The sequence below is a fragment of the Zalophus californianus genome, chromosome 10 (assembly GCF_009762305.2).
Source record: "Zalophus californianus isolate mZalCal1 chromosome 10, mZalCal1.pri.v2, whole genome shotgun sequence".
Lineage (NCBI taxonomy): Eukaryota > Metazoa > Chordata > Mammalia > Carnivora > Otariidae > Zalophus > Zalophus californianus.
Window position 1 is genome coordinate 111,478,911 of NC_045604.1, and position 20,567 is coordinate 111,499,477.

At 37.6% G+C, this 20,567-nt stretch overlaps 2 protein-coding genes across 2 annotated transcripts in view; one reads left to right on the forward strand and one right to left on the reverse strand.

Moving 5' to 3' along the window:
• Window positions 1-20,567, reverse strand: part of SDK1 (sidekick cell adhesion molecule 1) — an 887,311-nt gene that overhangs the window by 787,578 nt on the left and 79,166 nt on the right. The gene's annotated exons all lie outside the window — the stretch shown is intronic.
• LOC113933147 (60S ribosomal protein L27a-like) lies at window positions 6,011-6,457 on the forward strand. The gene has a single exon (XM_035722454.1). The coding sequence runs from the start codon at window positions 6,011-6,013 to the stop codon at window positions 6,455-6,457; it is 447 nt and encodes a 148-aa protein (XP_035578347.1).

The following is a 20,567-nucleotide window of genomic DNA, read 5'->3' on the forward strand; positions in this document are numbered from 1 at the left end:
AATTATCACTTAGATATTGACGAGAGATCTGATAATGTGATAGAAAGATAGTCTTTCCGCAATGTTCATCCTCAAAGGGAATATTTCAGCAGCAGCCCCAATAAATAGGAATTTAACCATGTTCTAATTATTCTAATTTTCTAGGAAAAAACATTTTCCTATCTACTCATTTTATGCTGCCAGAATACTGTACATTAGAAGATAATAAAATCTAATCATCATCATCATCATCATCATCCAAACAATATACTGATTTCCCAGGAGGTACATGATTCAATTATCCAAGTTTATAGTTAAGGGGAATGATATTAAATCTACTCAAAAGGACAGCAAGGACAGTTAAGCCAGTCAAAGGGGAGTTAAAATATAATGGTCTAGACCAGGGTTTGGCAGACTATGCCCCATGACCCATATATGCCCACTCTTCTCTCCCCAATTTGCCTGTTTTTATAAATAATATTTTACTGGAACACAGCCATATCCATTCATTTACATTACGTCTAAGGCTGCTTTTATGTTCCAACAACAAATGTGAATAATTGTGACAAAGATTATATGGCCTGCAGAGTCTAAAATATTTACTTCTGGCCCTTTACAGAAAAAGAATGAAAACCTCTAGTCTAGACAAGAGACCCAAGGAACACAGACTATGGAAATTCATTACAAAGTAAAAAGGGGCATGAATGCAGTTCTACAAAAATAATTAACATCACCAAGCAAATGTTTTATAAATGACAAGTTTAGGATAGACAAAAAGCCAGTAGTGGCATTCTGTGATTTTGTGGTATATGGTGAGAAAATTAATCAACACAGGACCCAGAATAATGCACTGTTAGCAATAGCTGGTTTGAAATACAGCCCAAAAAGGGGAGCATCTAGAGAATGCAAACATGAAAAGTAATTTCTAACTTCTTTATCCCATCTATGTAGAACATCTGCATAAACATCCAGAGCATATGAAATTACAACTACAAAAAAGATCCATTTTAAAAAACTTGTCTACCCAAAAAGCAAATCATAAGACAAATGGCAAACTGGGATGTAACAAGTCATCATTTCCTGCGGAGATAATGTTTTTCTTTAAAAATCCAGACAATAAGTACCAAAAACCTGATAGACAAATAGGCAAAAGACATGAACCAACAGTTGACAGAAGAGAAAGCACTTAGACATTTTAAGATGCTCGACTATACTCAGAAGAGAAATGTAAGTTAAAACTACACTGAGACAACTCTTGTTACCTACCTGGCAAAAATCCACTCTCTTGGCAAGGCTGAAAACAAACTGAAAAATCACAAACACTATTGATAAAAAGTAAAATTCCTATAAAGGAATTTCTCTAATAAAATTAGATAAATTAGATAAAACATCTAATAAAATCACACATGTAAAATTACACAGTACTCATGCAACTATAAAAGGAGGAAGAGCTCTCTCTGTACTCTGGAGTAATCTGGATATACTGTGAAATAAAAAAAGCAAGATGGAGAACAGAGAATATAGAATCAGCCTTTTGTATAAGAAAGAAAAAAGTATTTGCTTATTTTTACAAAAAAAAATGGAGGAATACTAAGAAGGAGTGAAGGGGTTAGAGATGGAAGTGAGGGCTCTCTAAAGATAACTTTTTGACTTTTGAACCTAAAAATGTACATATGTGTGTATACATATATTATATACAAAACATATATCAATGCCTATGTATACATATATACACATACACACATATAAAGAACTAAAAAAATGAAAAATGCAGATGTAAAGAAATAGAACAAAGAGTATTTACATCAAATGCGTAAAATATCTATGCAGGGAACTGTATGAACATTTACCCTCAGTACTCTGTACATCCTTCGTAGTATATATTGAAATTACTCCTTTAAAAAAAAAACCTGCAAAAAAAATCTTGAGCTTTAGTAGTTTTAATATTGTGTCATTTTAAAACATGAATGTATACTGTAGGTTAAGCAAACCAGTATTTTCAGTGTTAAGAAAAAGGATAGGAAAAAAAAAAGATAGAAATATAAAGTGAAAGGAGAGACAAAAAATCTGCTAACTTCAAAATATCAATGTGAACTCAATTATTTTTAATCCCTACCTCTGACCATGGAAAGAACTATAAAGCAATGGTCTCCTGTTGCAATAGCACCCAGATCTTGGTTTCTGAACATCCTGTTCCTCTAAGAGAAACCAGGGCTTCTTGGAGAAAATAACTGGCTTCAGGTCTTTAAAAAGTACAAGATGATAAGTGACATATCCCAATTGAAAATGAGTGACACATTTAAAGCCTTCAAGGTCTTTAAAATCAAGAGGCATTTCCATCACCACCCTTCTCTAGCAATCTACTCCTATATAAGTTACTCCAGTTCATTTTCTGCCTCCTTCAAGTGCACTGGCTTTAGATTTACAATGCAGCAGTGTGGTCTTCTACCACCAAGGTCACAGGAAATAAGATAAATATACAAAACTTTTATATGCTAGCAATGAACACATGGACACAAAAATTAAAAATACTATTTGTAACTGTCACAAGAAAAATTAAATCAATTTACAGACCTTGTACAGGACTTACATGACACAAACTAAAAAATGCTGATAAAAGAAATCAAAGAAGAGGTAAACAAATGGAGAGATACACCATGTTCATGGATTGAAAGACAATACAGTATATTTATCAATTATCCCAAAATTGATCTAAGGATTTAAGGCAATTCCTATCAAAATCCCAGAAAGGTATTTTGTAGATACAGAGAACAGTATTCTAAAGTTTATATGGAAATACAAAGTAACAAGAATTAGCTAAAACAATTTTGAAAAAAAAAGGGGGAAATAATCACTATCTGATTTTAAAAATTATATAACTATAATTACCAAAGGTTATATAATACTGGCTGATACAGAGATCAATGAAACAAAATAGAAAACCCAAAACAGACTCAAAAATGTACCCCAACTGACTTCTGACAAGGTACAAAGCAATTCAATGGGAGGGGAAAAAAAGCCTTTCAAAAAATGGTGAAGCAATTGGATATCCACAGGTAGAAAAATGAACCTCGACCATACACAAAAATTACTCTAAATCAGATCATGGACCTGAAATGTGAAACAGAAAACTACAAAACTTTTAGGAGAAAGAAATATAGGAGAAAATCTTCAGGATCTACAGCTAGGCAACAAGTTCTTAGATTTGACACCAAAAGCATGATCCATAAAAGGAAAACTGATTAACTCAATTTCACCAAAATCAAACTTTTGCTCTACATAAGACACTGTTACAAGGATGAAAAGAGCCTACAGAGTGAGAGGAAATATTTGTAACCCACATGGCTGACAAAGAACTAGTATCAGGGCTCCTGGGTGGCTCAGTCATTAGGCGTCTGCCTTCTGCTCAGGTCATGATCCCGGGGTCCTGGGATCGAGCCCCACACTGGGCTCCCTGCTCCGCGGGAAGCCTGCTTCTCCCTTACCCACTCCCCCCGCTTGTGTGCCCTCTCTCGCTGTCTCTCTCTCTGTCAAATAAATAAATAAAATCTTTAAAAAAAAAAAAGTCACTAGTATCTAAAATATATTAAGAACTCTCAAAAGCCAAGAGTGAAAAACAATCTAATTAGAAAATGGCAAGAGACATAGAGAGAAATCTCCCCATAGAGGATCTCCAGATGACAGATAAGCAAATGAAAAGACATTCAACATTAGATAAATGCCAATTAAAATCCAAATGAGGTATCACTACACACCTATCAAAATGGCTAAAATAAAATGACAACACTAAATGCTGATGAGGATGTAGAGAACCTGGATCATTCATACAATGTGTGTGACAATGCAAAATGGTACAGCCACCTCAGAAAAAGCTTCTCAAACATTAAACATTCAACTAAAATACAACCAACATTTATACCCATAAGCCCATTTTTATCACAGAAAAATCAGTTTGCAAAATAACCTATACACAAATGTTTATAGCAGTCTTACGTGTAATAGCCAAAACATGGAAAAAACCCAGATGTCCTTGATGGGTGAATCATTAAGCAAACTGGTACATCAATAGCATGGACAACACTCAACAATAAAAAGAAACTAGCTATTTGTATACACAACAATCTGGATAAAACTCAAAAGAATTATGCTGAGTGGGGGAAAAAAAAGGCAATCCCAAAGGCTACATTGCATATGAATCCCTTTATTTAATTCTTGAAGTGATAAAATTATAGAAATGAACTTATTAGTGGTTGCCAGGAGTGGTGTTGAGGGCAGCAGGAGGAAAACAGGTGTGGCTATAGAGGGTTAACCAGAAGAATCCTTTAAATGTTCTGTATCTTGACTGTATCAATGTCAGTATCCTAGATATGCTCTATAGTTGTCAACACGTTACCATTACAAGAAACTTGGTTTAAAAAAAAGCAAAGGATCTCTATTATTTCTTACAACAGTAGATGAATCTACAATTATCTCAAAATTAAAATAATTTAAATGAATAAAAATTTTTAAATGAGGCGTGATAAATGTTTATTTCCTAAAATTATCCAAGTTTTTCTTAGAAGTCTACTAAAATAAGCATGGAAAACTATGAAAGAAAAGTATAACAAATAGTCCCAAAAGTACCTTTTAGATGGTACATGAAAATGTCTTCCAAAAAGAAAGCTGGTTTTATATTCATACAATTCTCAATAAATGTTTTCCTTAATTATATGTTTCAATACTATTTCATATTGCAGAGTGTTAGCTTACAAAATAAATGCAAACTTTTTATTTTCTAAAAATTGATGGATTTTAAATTGTGGCTATTCCTTCATAAGTTCAAGTAAATTATACTTAAAAAAACACTTTTAAACCTTAATATTCTAAAGAAACTTATAAAGATATCAGAAAATGTGAAAAAATGACATTTTCAGATACAGTAAACCTAAGAATAATTATGAATTTGGTGTTGTATAAATTTTCTGTTGCCATATATTTATATTCAAACACCATCACCAAAATCCTACTCAAATAAGAGAAGAGTCAAGTGGGGTTAGTTAAATCCTCTCCAAAAGGAGTTTTCAAAAAGACAGTCGGGAAAAGGTAAAGAAAGGTTGCAATTACACTCAGCTCACACACACATTTGTGTACTACACTGTGTGAAAACAGATTACAGAAAGTCATAAGCAGCCACCTAACGCCTCAGAGATATATAAGGTTCTCCCAGGGTTAATTTCATCCAGATTCTACAGTAAGAGTTATTTATCACAGTATACTCTTCAGTTCAAAATGCTATTACAAGAACTAGGTCCCTTCACTCAGGAAAATTATTTTTCTTTCCTTCTTGCTCTAAAATTGCAATAATAAACCTTAAATCCTTTAGGTCTGAGAGGTTTGCAATAAAGTGTGGTACCAAGACATAACTCAATGTAGAGAAAATGAGGACTGCCACTGAAAAATTCATCTGCTCCAAGGTACAGATCTGCAATACTTAAGACAGGTTTTTTAAAATCCCAGGTTGTACATATAACTCACTTTCATTAGCTATTACCAAGACAACATTTTAAATAATCACCCTGTAAAGTTCACTAGTTATTTTGAAATTGATTGATATTAGAAACCTGCCCAGCTATACTGGTCAAGAACAATTATAATGCTCTACATAGGTTTTTCTCAAATAAATATGCAATAAAGACCTTATATACTTTGCATGATCAAAGGAGAATTCTGGCCAACAGTTCTAAAAAGGAGGCAGCCACAGGGTAGTTTGTCAAGAAGCATAATTTGCTCTTATCCTATTTGAAACTGCTTACAGACATTTATAAATGGTTAAATAAGAGATAATCAAATTGTAGATTTAAATGGAGTGAATCAAAAGAAGGCAAAGGATGAACAGAGACGGTGCAGAACATGGAGAAAAGATAAGAAGTAACCCAAGGAAGGATGAGACAAGACTAGGAAATTAAAATACAAACACGAGTTGGCTCCGCCCCCATTATCAGCACATCACGAGATTTCGCGACGGCCTCCCTTTACTGTCTGGGCTGCAAACATGCCATCCAGACTGAGGAAGACCCGGAAACTTCGGGGCTACATGAGCCATGGCCACGGCCGCGTTGGCAAGCACCGTAAGCACCCAGGAGGCCTGGGTAATGCTGGCGGCATGCATCACCACAGGATCAACTTCGACAAGTATCACCCAGGTTACTTTGGAAAAGATGGTATGAGACATTACCACTTAAAGAGGAACCAGAGCTTCTGCCCAACTGTCAACCTTGATAAACTGTGGACCTTAGTCAGTGAGCAGACACAGGTAAATGCCGCCAAAAACAAGACTGGAGCTGCTCCTATCATTGATGTGGTGCGATCGGGCTACTACAAAGTTTTGGGAAAGAGAAAACTCCCAAAACAGCCTGTCATCGTGAAGGCCAAATTCTTCAGTAGAAGAGCAGAGGAGAAGATTAAGGGTGTTGGGGGCGCCTGGCTTCTAGTAGCCTGAAGCCACGTTGCGGGGCGTGGGGGGGGGGGTCATTAAATGCTAACAAGTGCTAAAAAATACAATACAAACAAGAGAACACGGCAGTAGGTGGGACATAAAGTAGAATCAAAGAACAAGCAACACAGAGGTACTAAAGACAAATATTCTTACCATAAATGTTTAGAAAATTAGTACTAATGGAGGTTTTTAAACAAAATAATTTTAATATAGAAACTACAGTGTCAGAGGTATCTGATATTTTTTTCTAAGACTTTGGTAAATGTTTAAGATTATCTTTTGATTGGGGCACCTGTGTGGCTCAGTCAGTTAAATGTCTGACTCTTGATTTTAGCTCAGGTCATGATCTCAGGGTGGTGAGATGGAGCCCCACATCAGGCTCTGCACTCAGTGTGCAGTCTGCTTGAGATTCTCTCTCTCCCTCTCTCCCCCCACTTGTGCATGCTCTCTCTCAATATAATCTTTAAAAAAAATTATCTTTTGATAAATTTCTTAAAGCATCACTTTAAAATTCAACCGAAGTGGAAAGATGACAGATATGACTGTCAACTCCCCATTTTGTTTCTTCAGCACATGTTATAAATGCCAACTGGAGGCTTTGCTATTCAAATGTATTGAGTTGCTCCTCCATGTTAAATATATCATATAACACATAGGCAGAACCATTTCCAATATGGAAATTGCCCAAATCAACACCTTTCCCCATCCCTAGTGGGCTCACAATTTCCTAAGAGTATAGTCTTCCCTTTCTCTGAGGCGGAAGGACTGCTAATGCAGGGGACTCTGACAGGATAAGAGCTTCTCTCCCACTGCTCCAGAATCAGGCAGGCCAGGTGGTTGGGAATGCACACAGCATTGGGCCAGGGTTATGGAACTTGAGACAATTAACCCAGCACTAGCTTGTCACATATTCTTGACATGTTTTAAAACATACAGGAAAGAAAATTGTGTTTCAACAGCAATCTTTGACATGCACGCTCTAATTTGTTCCAACATGCACACGTGCGCACGCACACACACACACACACACACACACACACACACACAGAGTTAACATCACAGGCCTAGTGTTTGAATAGGCCACCCCAGAGCTACACATTTGCATAATAGTGTTCCTGTAAAGTCTACTTGCTTTAAAATACCTATTGTCTTCGGCACTAGTCTGATAAGAATGAACCCCAGCCTTCACTGCAATTTAGATAACCCAGGAGCTTCCTTCACTCATTCGACAAATTGTATACTGAGCATCTCCTTAAGGCAGGTACTCCACAGGGACTAGAGAAAAATATAATGGTGAACAAAACTAACTTGACCCCTACCCTCTTGAAGTTTACATCCTAACACTAAAGAAGCAAACTAACAGAAATGGTTGAATGTTCAACAGTGCTCCCTCCCGTCTAGGAATGCTGAAGGCCACGAAGAGAAAGGAACACTTCTCCTCCTGCCCCTGATGTCATGCGGCTTGCAAAGACAACAAACAGAATGGCAGAACCAGACGTAAAATGGAGAAAGTGTTATTATATTTTGCTTATAAAATTCCTTCGTGAAAGTGTCTACTGCTATAAATGAGGACAAAACCCCCAGGGGCAAGGCAAAAGCCTCAAAATTCACTCAGCCAAAGAACCTTCCTCAATTTGTCCTAAGACCCTAAGGGTCATGGCTACAGTATGAATTCCTACCTCCAAGGCTTAATTATTGAATATTATTCCTTTTTAGAGTGACCTCCAGAATGTCCTGAATAGTAGCAACCGCCCAAAGAGTTCCACAAAAGCCTAAAGATACTGTCTTGAAATTGCTCAACTCTTGAAGGTAAGGTTGTAAACTCAAAACTGAGGGCAGGCACTGCTATGGAATTGGCACGTCTGCTCAGGCGTTCTCACACTATTCCTAACAGCGAGCCCCCAAGTCCCCTGGACTATAATGTCAGCAGCACTAAGAGACCACGTGGTAATCCTGTTCTGAGAACAGACATTTTACAGAAGGTATTGTGTGTTTTATTTGAATGTCCTGGCCAGACGCAAAATGAACTCAGCACAGGCAGGCAAAAAAATAATAAATTTTAAAATTACAAACTAAAAGCCTAGACTCTGATTCTTTTAACAACAGTAGCCTAACAGTATAGCTCCTAACGTGTCACCTTCCTTAAGGTATCATTCGTACTTCTTAATTCTACATGGAAAAATCACCACAGAGCGGGCGAGCGAGCATGTCCTCACCATGCAAGTGCGTAGCCCTGGAGTGGAAGGCCCCTACCTTTGTGGAAACCAGATTCCTAGAGTGGTGGCAGGGCACAGCCCCTGGCTGTGCTCCCTCTATGTGCTGCATTCTTCTCAAGAGCTCTCCCACAGAGCCAGGAAGCAGGCCACTTGGCAGCTGACAGACAAATAGCAATCCAGGAAAAAAAGGCAGTCTTTCCTTGGTACTCCTGTGGAAAAGTACCAAATGGGAAGCCAAATGACCTGGTTGCTCACATGCCCATCCCTTGAACTAAGCGTGTCTCCACGATGAGTTCCATGCTGGGGGGGGTAAACAGGAGAGGCACAGTAACCTTCAGCTTCCACCAAACTGCTGCACTCAGGCATGTGTACACGGTATGGGATGAAGGTGGGGTTTGCAAAAAGAACCAGAAGATAGAAGAAAAACAACCCTAGACAGAAAGCTATAGATGCCACAGCTCACTATACTAATTTTTCAACTTTTCATTTTTACAAAAGCCAGCCTTTCTTGAAATCTTACACCATTCTACAGAGGCAACTAAGTAAGGGCAGAGCTGGCAAGGTAAGAGGAACGAACACTTTTACCCCCAACACACATATCCCTACCTGTATTCCTTACCCCCAAAGTGATACCTCGAACTCTGGAGCTCTGGGGATCAGTCTGAAAACCAGGCTCTAATTTAGAGACTTCTTCTAACCTTCCAAACCAAGCCTTAGAAATGAGTGTACCATATTCTTATCTATAACAATCATTATTTGACCCTTATTTGCAAGTGCAAAGAAAACCTTAATAGTTAACATATTTAAAGTTTTTATTAAATGCTTAAAATCCATCACATTCTGGCTCCATCTAGAATGAATTTTTATTTACTGTAGTGCAAGTACATATAAAGGTCTCAGAAACCAAGTCCTCCAGGGGACGACTGCCAATTGGTTTAATTTTCAAAATCAGTATCAATGCTCAGAGCTGCTACCACCTTCAATCCTACAGAAAATTTAGGTGCATAGCAATTCCAGACAACACTTAATTCTATTTTGAGATGGCTTTTATAGAAAAACTTTTTCTATGAGTCATACCTTAACTTACACTGTAAGCTTGAAAGAACATTTTAATGATTAGATAATTGTTCCAGCTAGCCTCCCTCATTAAAGTAACTGACTACTGAAAAAAACTGTCAGAAACCATCACTTCTACTACTTCAGCAAAAGATGAATGGGAAAGGCTTACACATCAGTCTATGAATGTCATTAATAAAGTTTTATTATGCTATGCTGCTTGTGTTACTCTAGTTTTTTAAAGCAAATATAATTGAGAAATACACCTGACCATAACTCAGAGAGCATGAATGGGGAAGGAAAAATATGCTTAATCCCAAATCATAAATCCAATAGCAGAAAAAGTTCATGGTTTATCTTTCTGTTTTCAAGAAGATATGTCATTGCAGATGATATGCTCAGTGGTCACATAACAGTATGTGCACCTATCAGAACATCCTAAAATATGTTCCTAACTCTTTACTCATTAAAATCTACTTGCTTTTCTCTTCCATCCCTCAGGTCACAGCTAGAGGATATCTAGACAATCTGAGCACTTGCACCATTAGTTTAAAAACTTGGTTCTGTGGGTTTGTTCGTTTCTGTATCATGTTCAAGTCAGAGTAAGAAAGAGAAGGGAAAGGAAGAGAGAAAGATGGAGACAGAGGCAGCAGAAAAACAGAAGAGGAAAAAGCCTGATAAACAGGCAAAGCAAGAGAAAAACACAAAAACAAAATGTCACATTCTCTACAACCATGAGTATCAGCATGTACACCAACAGGAGTGTCCAGAGTCTCTAAAATACTAAATTCGGATATAAACACAGGATTTCAAGGAGAAAGAAATTAGAGAGATACTTAAAAACATTAATGTGTCCGAGCAGGTATTCTTCTGATGAGCTCAGATTTTCAAAAGAAATGTTGGAAAGACATCATGTGTATAAAAGAATGGCAAATTACTGACACTGAAATTAGCATCAGGAAGCAATCTTAGAATAATATGAGGTTTTCAAAAAATGAAAAAAGTTTCTTTTAATTATATTACATTGTAACAATTTTAGCAAACACATTACTCTACAGCTACTGGTTTGGTCAAAGAAAATAATCTTCAGAATCCATACAGAAAACTAAACATGAGAAACAGGAAACTAAAATCCAAAGATTGGTGAACACAATGAAGGAGTGAATCTCAGATACTCTAAATTGCAGCCGCCTAACTTGTTTAAATCAAAACATAGGAATTTGAGGATAAGCTCATGGAATACCTGCCTTAATCTTTACAGAAACCGTAACACACGCAAGGGCCTCTGAGAGCCAGCAGTGTCCCACTTCTTGATCTATGTGATGATCACACAGGTGTTTATTTTACACCTGGTTGAAATGAACACCTGCTTTATGCACTTTATTTGTGCAGTATTTCACCAAAAAAAGACTAAACAATTTCAGAGGTACAGATGACTTGAGGAAGGCAATGCACTTCCAACCTACAGACAGACCAGCTGTGAGCCCCTGGAAGACCCTCAGACCAGGAAGACTTGGACAGCCTGATGAAACTGACATGGGGAGCCTTACTCTAGAAGGTCATGAACCCCCTCTTTCAGCAGTGTTCCTCATCAGGAAGCACAGTCTGTAAGAGCTGTGTGGTATTCCACCCCCACAGTGCAGGCCTCATGGTAATGGACAGGAGGGCAGGATGGAAGAATGTCATCAATGCTGGGACAACTGTTCATTTCCAACTTTGCAGAACCAGCTATAAGGACAACTACCAGAGAAATACCCTCTAGAGGACAAGTCTGGGAATGGGCTGCAAAGGTCTATGCCCTGCCCTCTCAACCTGGGAAGGTAAGAATATGGAAAGCATAAAAGAGCAGATTTAATGGAAAATGAATCTGGGCATGATAGATAAATTTAATTCAGGGGACAGTTTCCGAAATTTCATTAAAACACAGAGAGTAAGGATGGGTGCCTACATGAATGAACTTGGGGTAGGTGGGTAGGAAATTCAGAGTGTCCCACTACAGCTTCCACTTCTCCTGTGAAAGGCCCCTGTGGAGAGAGAAGAACGGGAAAGCGCGGATGCAGAGAGCAGAAGCCAAGCCTGACTGGAAACAGTGGTTGTGTTGAAACTTAAATTTACAAATGGCAAACAGTACATTTTCAACAAAGGAGATCTGTATTTTAAAAGTAATTCCATTATCTATGTGAATGACAACTCATTTATATTTTAACAGACTTTTAGTCCTAATTTCAGAGAATATTCATGATCAAGTTTTCGATATGAGTTATTCTGAAATCTTCATTTAAAAAAAAAAAAACCTTGCTGCATATCAGTATATCAATGAAATTATCACCTAACATGACTGAAAAACAAACAAATGTAGCCAAATAGGTCCATCCCAGTTTAGTCAAAGAAAATGAGACAATAAATGAAACTTGTTTCCAATCATATGATTAGAAAGTAGACACTTCAACATACAGACAGTTCCTGACTTAAGACGGCTCACCTTAGGATTTTTCACCTTTATGATGGTGCAAAAGCCGTATGTGTTCAGTAGAAACCATACTTCAAATTTGGAATTTTGTTCTTTTCCCGGGCTAACACTAGCAGTGTCATACTCTCGTGATGCTGGGCAGCAGTGAGCCATAGCTCCCAGTCAGCGGTGCCATCATGAGCATAACCAATGCACTTACAACCATCCTGTACCCACACAACCATTTTTCACTTTCAGCACAGTATCCAATGAATTATGTGATATATTTGGCCCTTTATTATAAAACTGGCTTTGTGTTAGATGATTTTGCCCAACTATAGGCTAACTCAAGTGTTCTGAGCACAACTGAGGTTGGCTAGGCTGAGCTATGATGTTTGGTAGGTGTATTAAATACACCTTTGACTTAATGATATTTTTAACTTACATGGTCTTATCGGGAAGTAACCCCACCATAACACAAGGAAGATCTGTACATTAAGTGTTGTCTGGTGGATTATTATTATTATTTTTATTTTTAATGAGAGATAGAAAGCACGAGAGGGAAGAGGGTCAGAGGGAGAAGCAGACTCCCTGCTGAGCAGGAAGCCTGATGTGGGACTCGATCCCAGGACTCCAGGATCATGACCTGAGCCGAAGGCAGCCGCTTAACCAACTGAGCCACCCAGGCGCCCTGGTGGATTATTTTTAAGCACAGCAGTGAAAATTCTTTAACATAGTTTAGTCCAGTAGTTTTCTTATTTAACTTTGCATCATTTTATTTCATTTTGAGATATTTAAGCACAGCATAGCCAATCATATTTTGCCCTTATCCTTCAGGATATGTTTTTAATAAGGGCAAGGGTCAATGCCTTAGCTAGCAGGGCTATTTAAACAGTCTACTCCAGACTTATAAAGTCAATATGAATTCCCAATGAAATGTAATTAACTCTATGTGATTTAATAAATGTGTAACTTTGATATACACGAAAAAAATATAGACCGATCGTCTGAATCTTTTTCAGGAGCTGTTAAAGCATTAAATGACTAAAAATGTTCTTGCAAATAAAATATGAAGACTGTTAAGTTTAACATTTATAATGCTTCTTTTATCAACATTTTTCGCAGAAAATTATTTCCTAGACTGATCGTAAGTACCAATGAAAAACATTTCAAAAACAACCTTTTCATGTTCAACTTTCCAGACATAAACATAAGGCCTAAAATAAAGTCATATTATCCTGATTTGTCAGTGTTTTTTGTTTTTTGCCTGGTTTTTTGCCTGCCTTACAAAATAATCTGAATCTTGGTAAAATGGACAGTGAACCCAGTTCAACCATGAAATATTGTTACCTGGGAAAGCTGGTCAACCTCACTTAGGTCTGGTTTCCCAGCTCCAACCTCAAGGAATCATGACAGGGACCACATGAGGTGCCGTATGGAAAGCACACTGCCCGCAGGCTGACACAATGGACGTGCCCAAGTATGTCAGACTTCTTCTATTCACCATTTGTATGGAATCCACTCTGAACGGTCCTTCACCCAACAATAATAAACACAATCCCTATGACTATGATTCTCATGGTCTGTGTGCATTAATATAGTTACTGTGGTTTCTGTTCGTGACAGAGTGGAAGTATCATCATTTTAACAGGTCTAGTAGTGGTGGGCAACCCCACTGGGCATTCAGAAAGACATTTCTGGGATGAACCATCAAGGAAACTACACACAGGGCTCAACTAGTAAGAGCTAAACATTTTTTGAATTTTACACAGAGTAGAAACATAGAATATGGGTTAATAACAAGAAGTATGAAAACAACTTTTTCTAAGTTATTGTGTTTTAATTTTTTGTAAGTTACGCTTATTTAAAAAAACAGGAGTCCTTATCCATATATTTTATAAATCCAAATAGGGACTAAGTTTATGTGAACTTTTATTCTAAATGCCATCAAATTTCAAAATAATGCCAAAATGAAAGGTATTCATTAAAACTTGTAAGTAGTGACCCAGGATTAAGTAAGGTGCTGTAAGATAAGTAAAAACGGATATAATCTACTTAATAGTTGAGTTTTTCCATGCTGTCATATACATCACTTACATATCCAGCCTCTACTCAAAAAAGGTACCAATGACAAGAAAAGGTAACAAGTTAGAGAAACTGCCTGACGAAAAGAAACTATAAATTGGGATAATGTGGAAAATTTTTTAAAAAACTAATGAGCCAGGGGCGCCTGGGTGGCTCAGTCATTAAGTGTCTGCCTTCGGCTCAGGTCATGGTCCCGGGGTCCTGGGATAGAGCCCCGCATCGGGCTCCCTGCTCCGCGGGAAGCCTGCTTCTCCCTCTGCCACTCCCCCTGCTTGTGTTCCCTGTCTCTCCCTCTGTCAAATAAATAAATAAAATCTTAAAAAAAAAAAAAACTAATGAGCCAATGGGACATGATCACCAGAAACACATTTACCTGACATTTAACATACCTTTCTATGCTTTGTTTTTCCTCAAGACAGAGCCTTTCTACTCCAACAAACTCTTCCCATATATAGCGTGTTCCTGCATCCGTGACATGACAAATTATTTCTTCAACCTGGTGTCTGCTCTGCTTTAGATTCTCACTCTTTCAAACTGTAGGCCTGAATTCATTTCCTTACTAGAAGCTGGGAATGACTGAATCTTTTTGAAAAGGAAAGAGAAAGGGAACGGGGAGGACGGGAGAGTAAATTTCTCCAGATCACCAACAATCAGTAGTTACGGACAAAGTCTCCTTTCTTTTCCTCAGAAATAGAAATGAGAACAGGTGGTTAAATCCCAAACCTGTGCATGTGTGAGGGCCTAAAGTTGCCTCTGTTACCATTATTTAAATACCATTAATTAAATTATTTAAAAGTTGCCTCTGTTACCATTATTTAAATACAGAAGTAAAAATAATCTACTTCAACCTGTCTGGGCCTCAAATTCTCTTAAGCAGCTAGACCGAGGTCACATTATAGGCTCAGCTGGTCTTCCAGCTCTAGGTAAATAAAAAGAGGGGTCACAGACCGTGAACTAAAACCAGCATATAAATGTTCTATTTCTAGTAAATCCACAGACTTCCTGGTCATGGCAAACCCTCTTACCACCAGCATGAGTTTTTCCCCATTTAGCTCAGAGACTTATTACTTTCCTAATCCAACTTAGATGATCATTAACCTCCAGGGAAAAGAAAATTTTCAAAAATACTGGAGATCTCTGGAATACAGAAGTATCAAATACTTGGACATTAAGAAAAATACACCCAAATGATGACACTTTTTAGGTACCACCTTCAGCAGCGCAGTGATTTTTTTGTTTTGTTTTGTTTTTAAATGACAATTTTTCATCCTTCTGGTACTTTTATGTAACTATTAATTTATAAGGCATTTGAAAGTATATTTCTTAATTTTTAGACATATGGGGATTTTCCTGTTGTCTTGATTATTGATTCTTTGCATAATTCCACCACAGTTAGGGAACATACTCTACAGGATTTCAAACATTCGTTGAGACTTGCTTTACAGTCTATACATAACCAATGTCAAATGTTCCATATATGCTTGAAAAAAATGGGTTATACAGGAAGTGTAATTAATGTTCTATGTATCTCTATTAGGTCAAACTTGTTATTCAGGCTCTTTAAATCACCTACATCCTTCTGAATTTTCTGCCTGCTAGGTCTATCAATTATTCAGAAGGGTGTGTTAAGTTCCCACAGGTGTGTGAATGTGGCTATTTTTCCTGTCGATTTTGCTTATATAATTCACACCTATGTCACTGGGCACGTAAGTTTTTATAGCTGATGAACTGAACATTTTACCATTGTGTAGAGATTTTCTTCATCTCTACTAATGCTTGTCTCTTATCGATATAGTTACACCAGCTTTCTTTTGATTAGAATAAAGCTGAAATATAATTTTCCATTTCTTTTCTTTCTGTATCCTTGTTTTAGATATGCTTCCTGTAAACCTAGCATCTCCTTGGCCTTGGGTTTTTTCACCCAATCTGACAAACTGTCTTGTAACTGAATCATCTAGTCTTACATTTATTGTAATTACTAACACCTGAATTCATGTTGTTTTTCCTGCCTCTTCTCCATTTTTTTCTCTTTGTAGAAGACAATGGTGCTAAGGTCTCCATTTTTTTCTCATTTTCCCCCTTGTATTCCTTTTGAGTAATGACAGTAAATTATTAGGTAAATAAAATGATTCATCAATTTTTATTCTTATATGCTTGTTTTCTCACTGAGATAGGGTAATGTTTAACTTTCCTAGTTAATAAATTCTTATGCTTTTCGCTGATAGCAAAGCACAGGACATAAAATCTTCATGAAATTTTGCTACAACTACCATCTGGTTTTTAAGATTAACCAATCCATGAAAGTACAAGGCTACCCCATTAAAAATGATGGCAGTAGACTCTTAGAATAACTGCCATTTAGGCAGTTACCAAGCAGCTTTCAAATTTGTTTTTATTCTTCTAGTTTTATCCATTGAAACTTAGGTATATTAGCACAAAATAGAGATCTATGTATCGGACATTATTGATCCTTGCAGCAACCAGGTGTCACTAATTGTGTTTACTTTATCATAATTCTCTTTTAACATCAAGCCCAAAATAAAAACCATCTGAAGCCAAATTCCTCAGAAACAAAACTGTTTTTTCACTTTTAATGGGGGAAAAACTGATTATAATTGTCTAATTTTCTAAAGTTTCAAGCCAACTTCCAGATGCATGATTAATTGTAATAAGTGAATAAACAGGTACAAAGTTTAGCATATGAAATGGAGCAAAACTGACATGTTTAGCAACTATAGAAGGAAAAGCTGAGGGATGCCTGGATGGCTCATCCAGTTAAGTGTCTGCCTTCAGCTCAGGTCATTATCCTAGGGTCCTGGGATCGAGTCCCAGATCAGGCTCCTTGCTTAGCAGGGACCCTGCTTCTCCCTCTGTCTGCCGCTTTCCCTGCTTGTGCTTTCCTCTTTTTCTCTCCCTCTCTTTCTCTAAAAAATAAAAAAAATATTTAAAAAAAAGGAAGTAAAAACTGAGACATCACTAGGAAAAGGCTAGCTGGCCATAGCCAAATGCCACACATAGTAGCAGTCCAGGATAAGATCCTCAGTCTTATGGCCCAGAGATCTTTTCACAATTCTAGAGTTGATCAGACTCCAGAAAAACACCTCAAACAAACAGGCCAAACTTAAAGGCAGTCAATTATATAAAGCAAAAGGACATTTTACCAATATTACTAGTCATTTACAAGAAAATGAAAAACTGTCAAAAAGACTGAACACTGAATACTTTTTTTTTTTAAGATTTTATTTGAGAGTGAGAGAGAGCACGGGGAGAGGGGCAGAGGGAGAGGGACCGGCAGACTCCCCACTAAGCACGGAACCCAACACGGGCCTTGATCCCAGGATCCCAAGATCCTGACCTGAGCCAAAGTCAGACACTTAACTGACTGAGCAACCCAGGCACCCCTGAACACTGAATACCTCCAATCACTGTAATCTGTCTTCATAGGTGAACTACACTGGAGAGCAAGTAATATCAAATGAGCACCCAGTGGATTGGAATCCTGACAAAGGGAGTTATTTATTAGTTTCAGACATTTGTGGTATCATGTTGTATGCATTCCACTATGAAAATATGCCTGCCCTAGGATACCATCTCCAATAAATCACTGTCTTCAACAGATAATGCTGAGACACAAAAAAATTTTTTTAGCTCACTGCCAAGTGACTTTTTCCACTGTGGCATATTCATCCTGTCCTTGCTTTTAGATTATGTCATTTGCTAGTCTGGGGAGGGGGGGTGTCTCTCACTTTTTCACTTTGATCCATTATATACTAACTGACTCAAAATAAGTCACCCCTTCCAAACCAAACTTACTGTTACTGGGGCACCTCACCCATACACCACCAACAGCATGAACATTCATTATTGTACTTCATAAAAAGATGGCATAAACATGGGATATATAAAGACCCCAAGTAGAACTTTACCTTCCTTTTACTACTTCATCAACAGTCCAACAATGCCCAAGAAGTAAACCCCTTAGATCTGCCAACCCAGGATGCTATCTCAATGTACATGTGGCTCTGGCCCCAAAAGGGAGGTTTAACTCCACAGACTACTTGCCCATATTCCTCACTCTTAGTCCTCCATCTGCCTCCACATAGCTGGTCCCTATTAGAGAAACACCAGGGCAACTAACTCCTTTCTGGACATCCTAGTCACTCACCCTCAGGTCCAAGAGTCAAGGAGAATTCCATCTTATAAACCAGAGTTCTTCCTACCACTCTCCCCAGCCTATTCCACTCTCCAACCTGAAGAGCTGGCCTCTTTTTCAGATGAGAGACTCCAAGAATGACTTTCCCATTAGATAACAATGAGCCATAGTCTAATAAGGGTAAGACCCTGCTCTTATCACAAAACCACAGTCCTCAGAATGTCAAAGTCATACACCTACATACATGATGTTGTTTTTTTTTTTTAACTGCAACCATAGGGCAGCTGAAGGCAATTGGAAGACTGAGGAAGGAGACAACAAAAGTAGGACGAAAAGAGGATATAGAAGGGAAATGAACAAAATGCCAAAACTAAAGTTCACTTCCAAGATACTGCTGCCTAGGTAGTAAAAAATAGCAGGAGGAGCAAGCCAGCCACATAAACTCTCTACTGACACATATAAAACTGTGAGGAATACCTTCCAGAGATAGGACAGAACCTAACAACATTAAAAAATAAGGTAAAGAGTGTCACAATATTTTATATGGTAAGTGGCTTATTACATCTGCAACTTAAAACTGGAACTCTACAGATAAACCTTCTGCAATGAATAATATAGCAAAGCTATCCTCCATTCGGTGTTTGCTACTATGTCCTAGACACAGTACTTGGTACTTTTTATCCCCTACTTCATTTGATCTACTCCAAAAGTCATACTGATAAATACTAAAAATAGCTCACACTACTGAGTTGTTACGAATCAAGAGTTTAATTAAGCATAAGGTCACATAGCTATCAAGTAGTGAAACCAGGAAATGAACCCAAGTTTTAGGGCATAACCCAAATGCACTAAGAGACTAACCCACTGTTCCATGTTGTCTCTGATGTAAGCATCATCCCCACTTCAGAGAGGAGAAAAATACGGAGAGGTTAACCTACCAAGGTCTCATAAAAGTACAGGGCTGAGCTGGGATTTGAACCTGCTTCATCTTCACTATTAAAATAACACCACTTCTCTCACCTAAATGTTACATGTTTACACTTTTTATGAAACATGATTCTTTGATTTAAGCTCAATCTCCATTTGTTTTTCAAAGGTTCAAATCTACTTTCCAAAGGGAAAAAAAATCCATAGTGTGTAAGTGACTAGATACTAAGCTACACTCTAATGCATAAATTATTCCAGGAATTAATAAGGTACTTAAGAAACTTGTATTAACTCTTTCAGGCCACAGGGGTATCATTCAGTGAACTGAATTCTTAATTTACTAAAATGGTACCCGAGAGGTTCAGAAGCACATAACTTCCTCTGAGGGCATGGGGAGAAAAAACTTGTAAAACCATTTAGGAATATAAACTAAATTCAGAACACAATTAAAAACCAAGCTATAGGGAAATACTGTTCTAGTGGATTAGCCCCTGGCCTCAAGAATTTGGCAGAAATGAAACTAAAGGGAAGTTGGAAGTTATCTAGGTCTTCTGGATAGGAAACCACCTTGGAAGAGTATTTGGACCCAATGGTTAGGGTGTAGACTTGATTGATTCATCAGAAAGCAGAGAAAAGTTTATTTTGTTCATGCTTCATCAAGAAATTTTGGCAGAGACAGCAGGAGCACTGGCTTTAGGAAGTCTCCAGGTTTCCAATTGGTACCACTACCTTCCTATTCTCTCTCTGCTGATAGTTCTAACCTATCAGTCTGTCTTCCAAGAATACTCCTCCCTCCTCACTGTCCTGTGGTGAAGGTGCATCAGTACTCACAAGTCTTTTGCCATCTAAACCTCACTGTAGGTACTGTATACTCAAGACAATGTAAACACTACTAATGCCAAATGAAATATGCTCTTTAACCTATAAAGCTATTGCTCCACATACTAGAAAACATCAGAAGATTTATATCAACTGTCAGTAGTACAAATTGCTGTAAGAAAAGCAAGAACATAAAAAAATCATTTCTGGTTTGTGCAAATGGAGAGGAATTTCTTGGAGAAAGTGGCATGTAGGTAGGGTCTCTAAGGGCAAGGACAACTTTAAATAATAGGCTAACACCTAGATGCAGGAAAGAAAAGAAAGGAAAAAATTAACATGAGCAAATGAACAGAAGTGAAGACATTAAATCTTTCAGGGAGCAGCAAGTAAGGAATCTCACTGTAGGCT

Bases quoted from the DNA above. Each gene is read 5' to 3' on its own strand.
- LOC113933147 (XM_035722454.1), top strand. From the start codon at position 6,011: ATGCCATCCAGACTGAGGAAGACCCGGAAACTTCGGGGCTACATGAGC.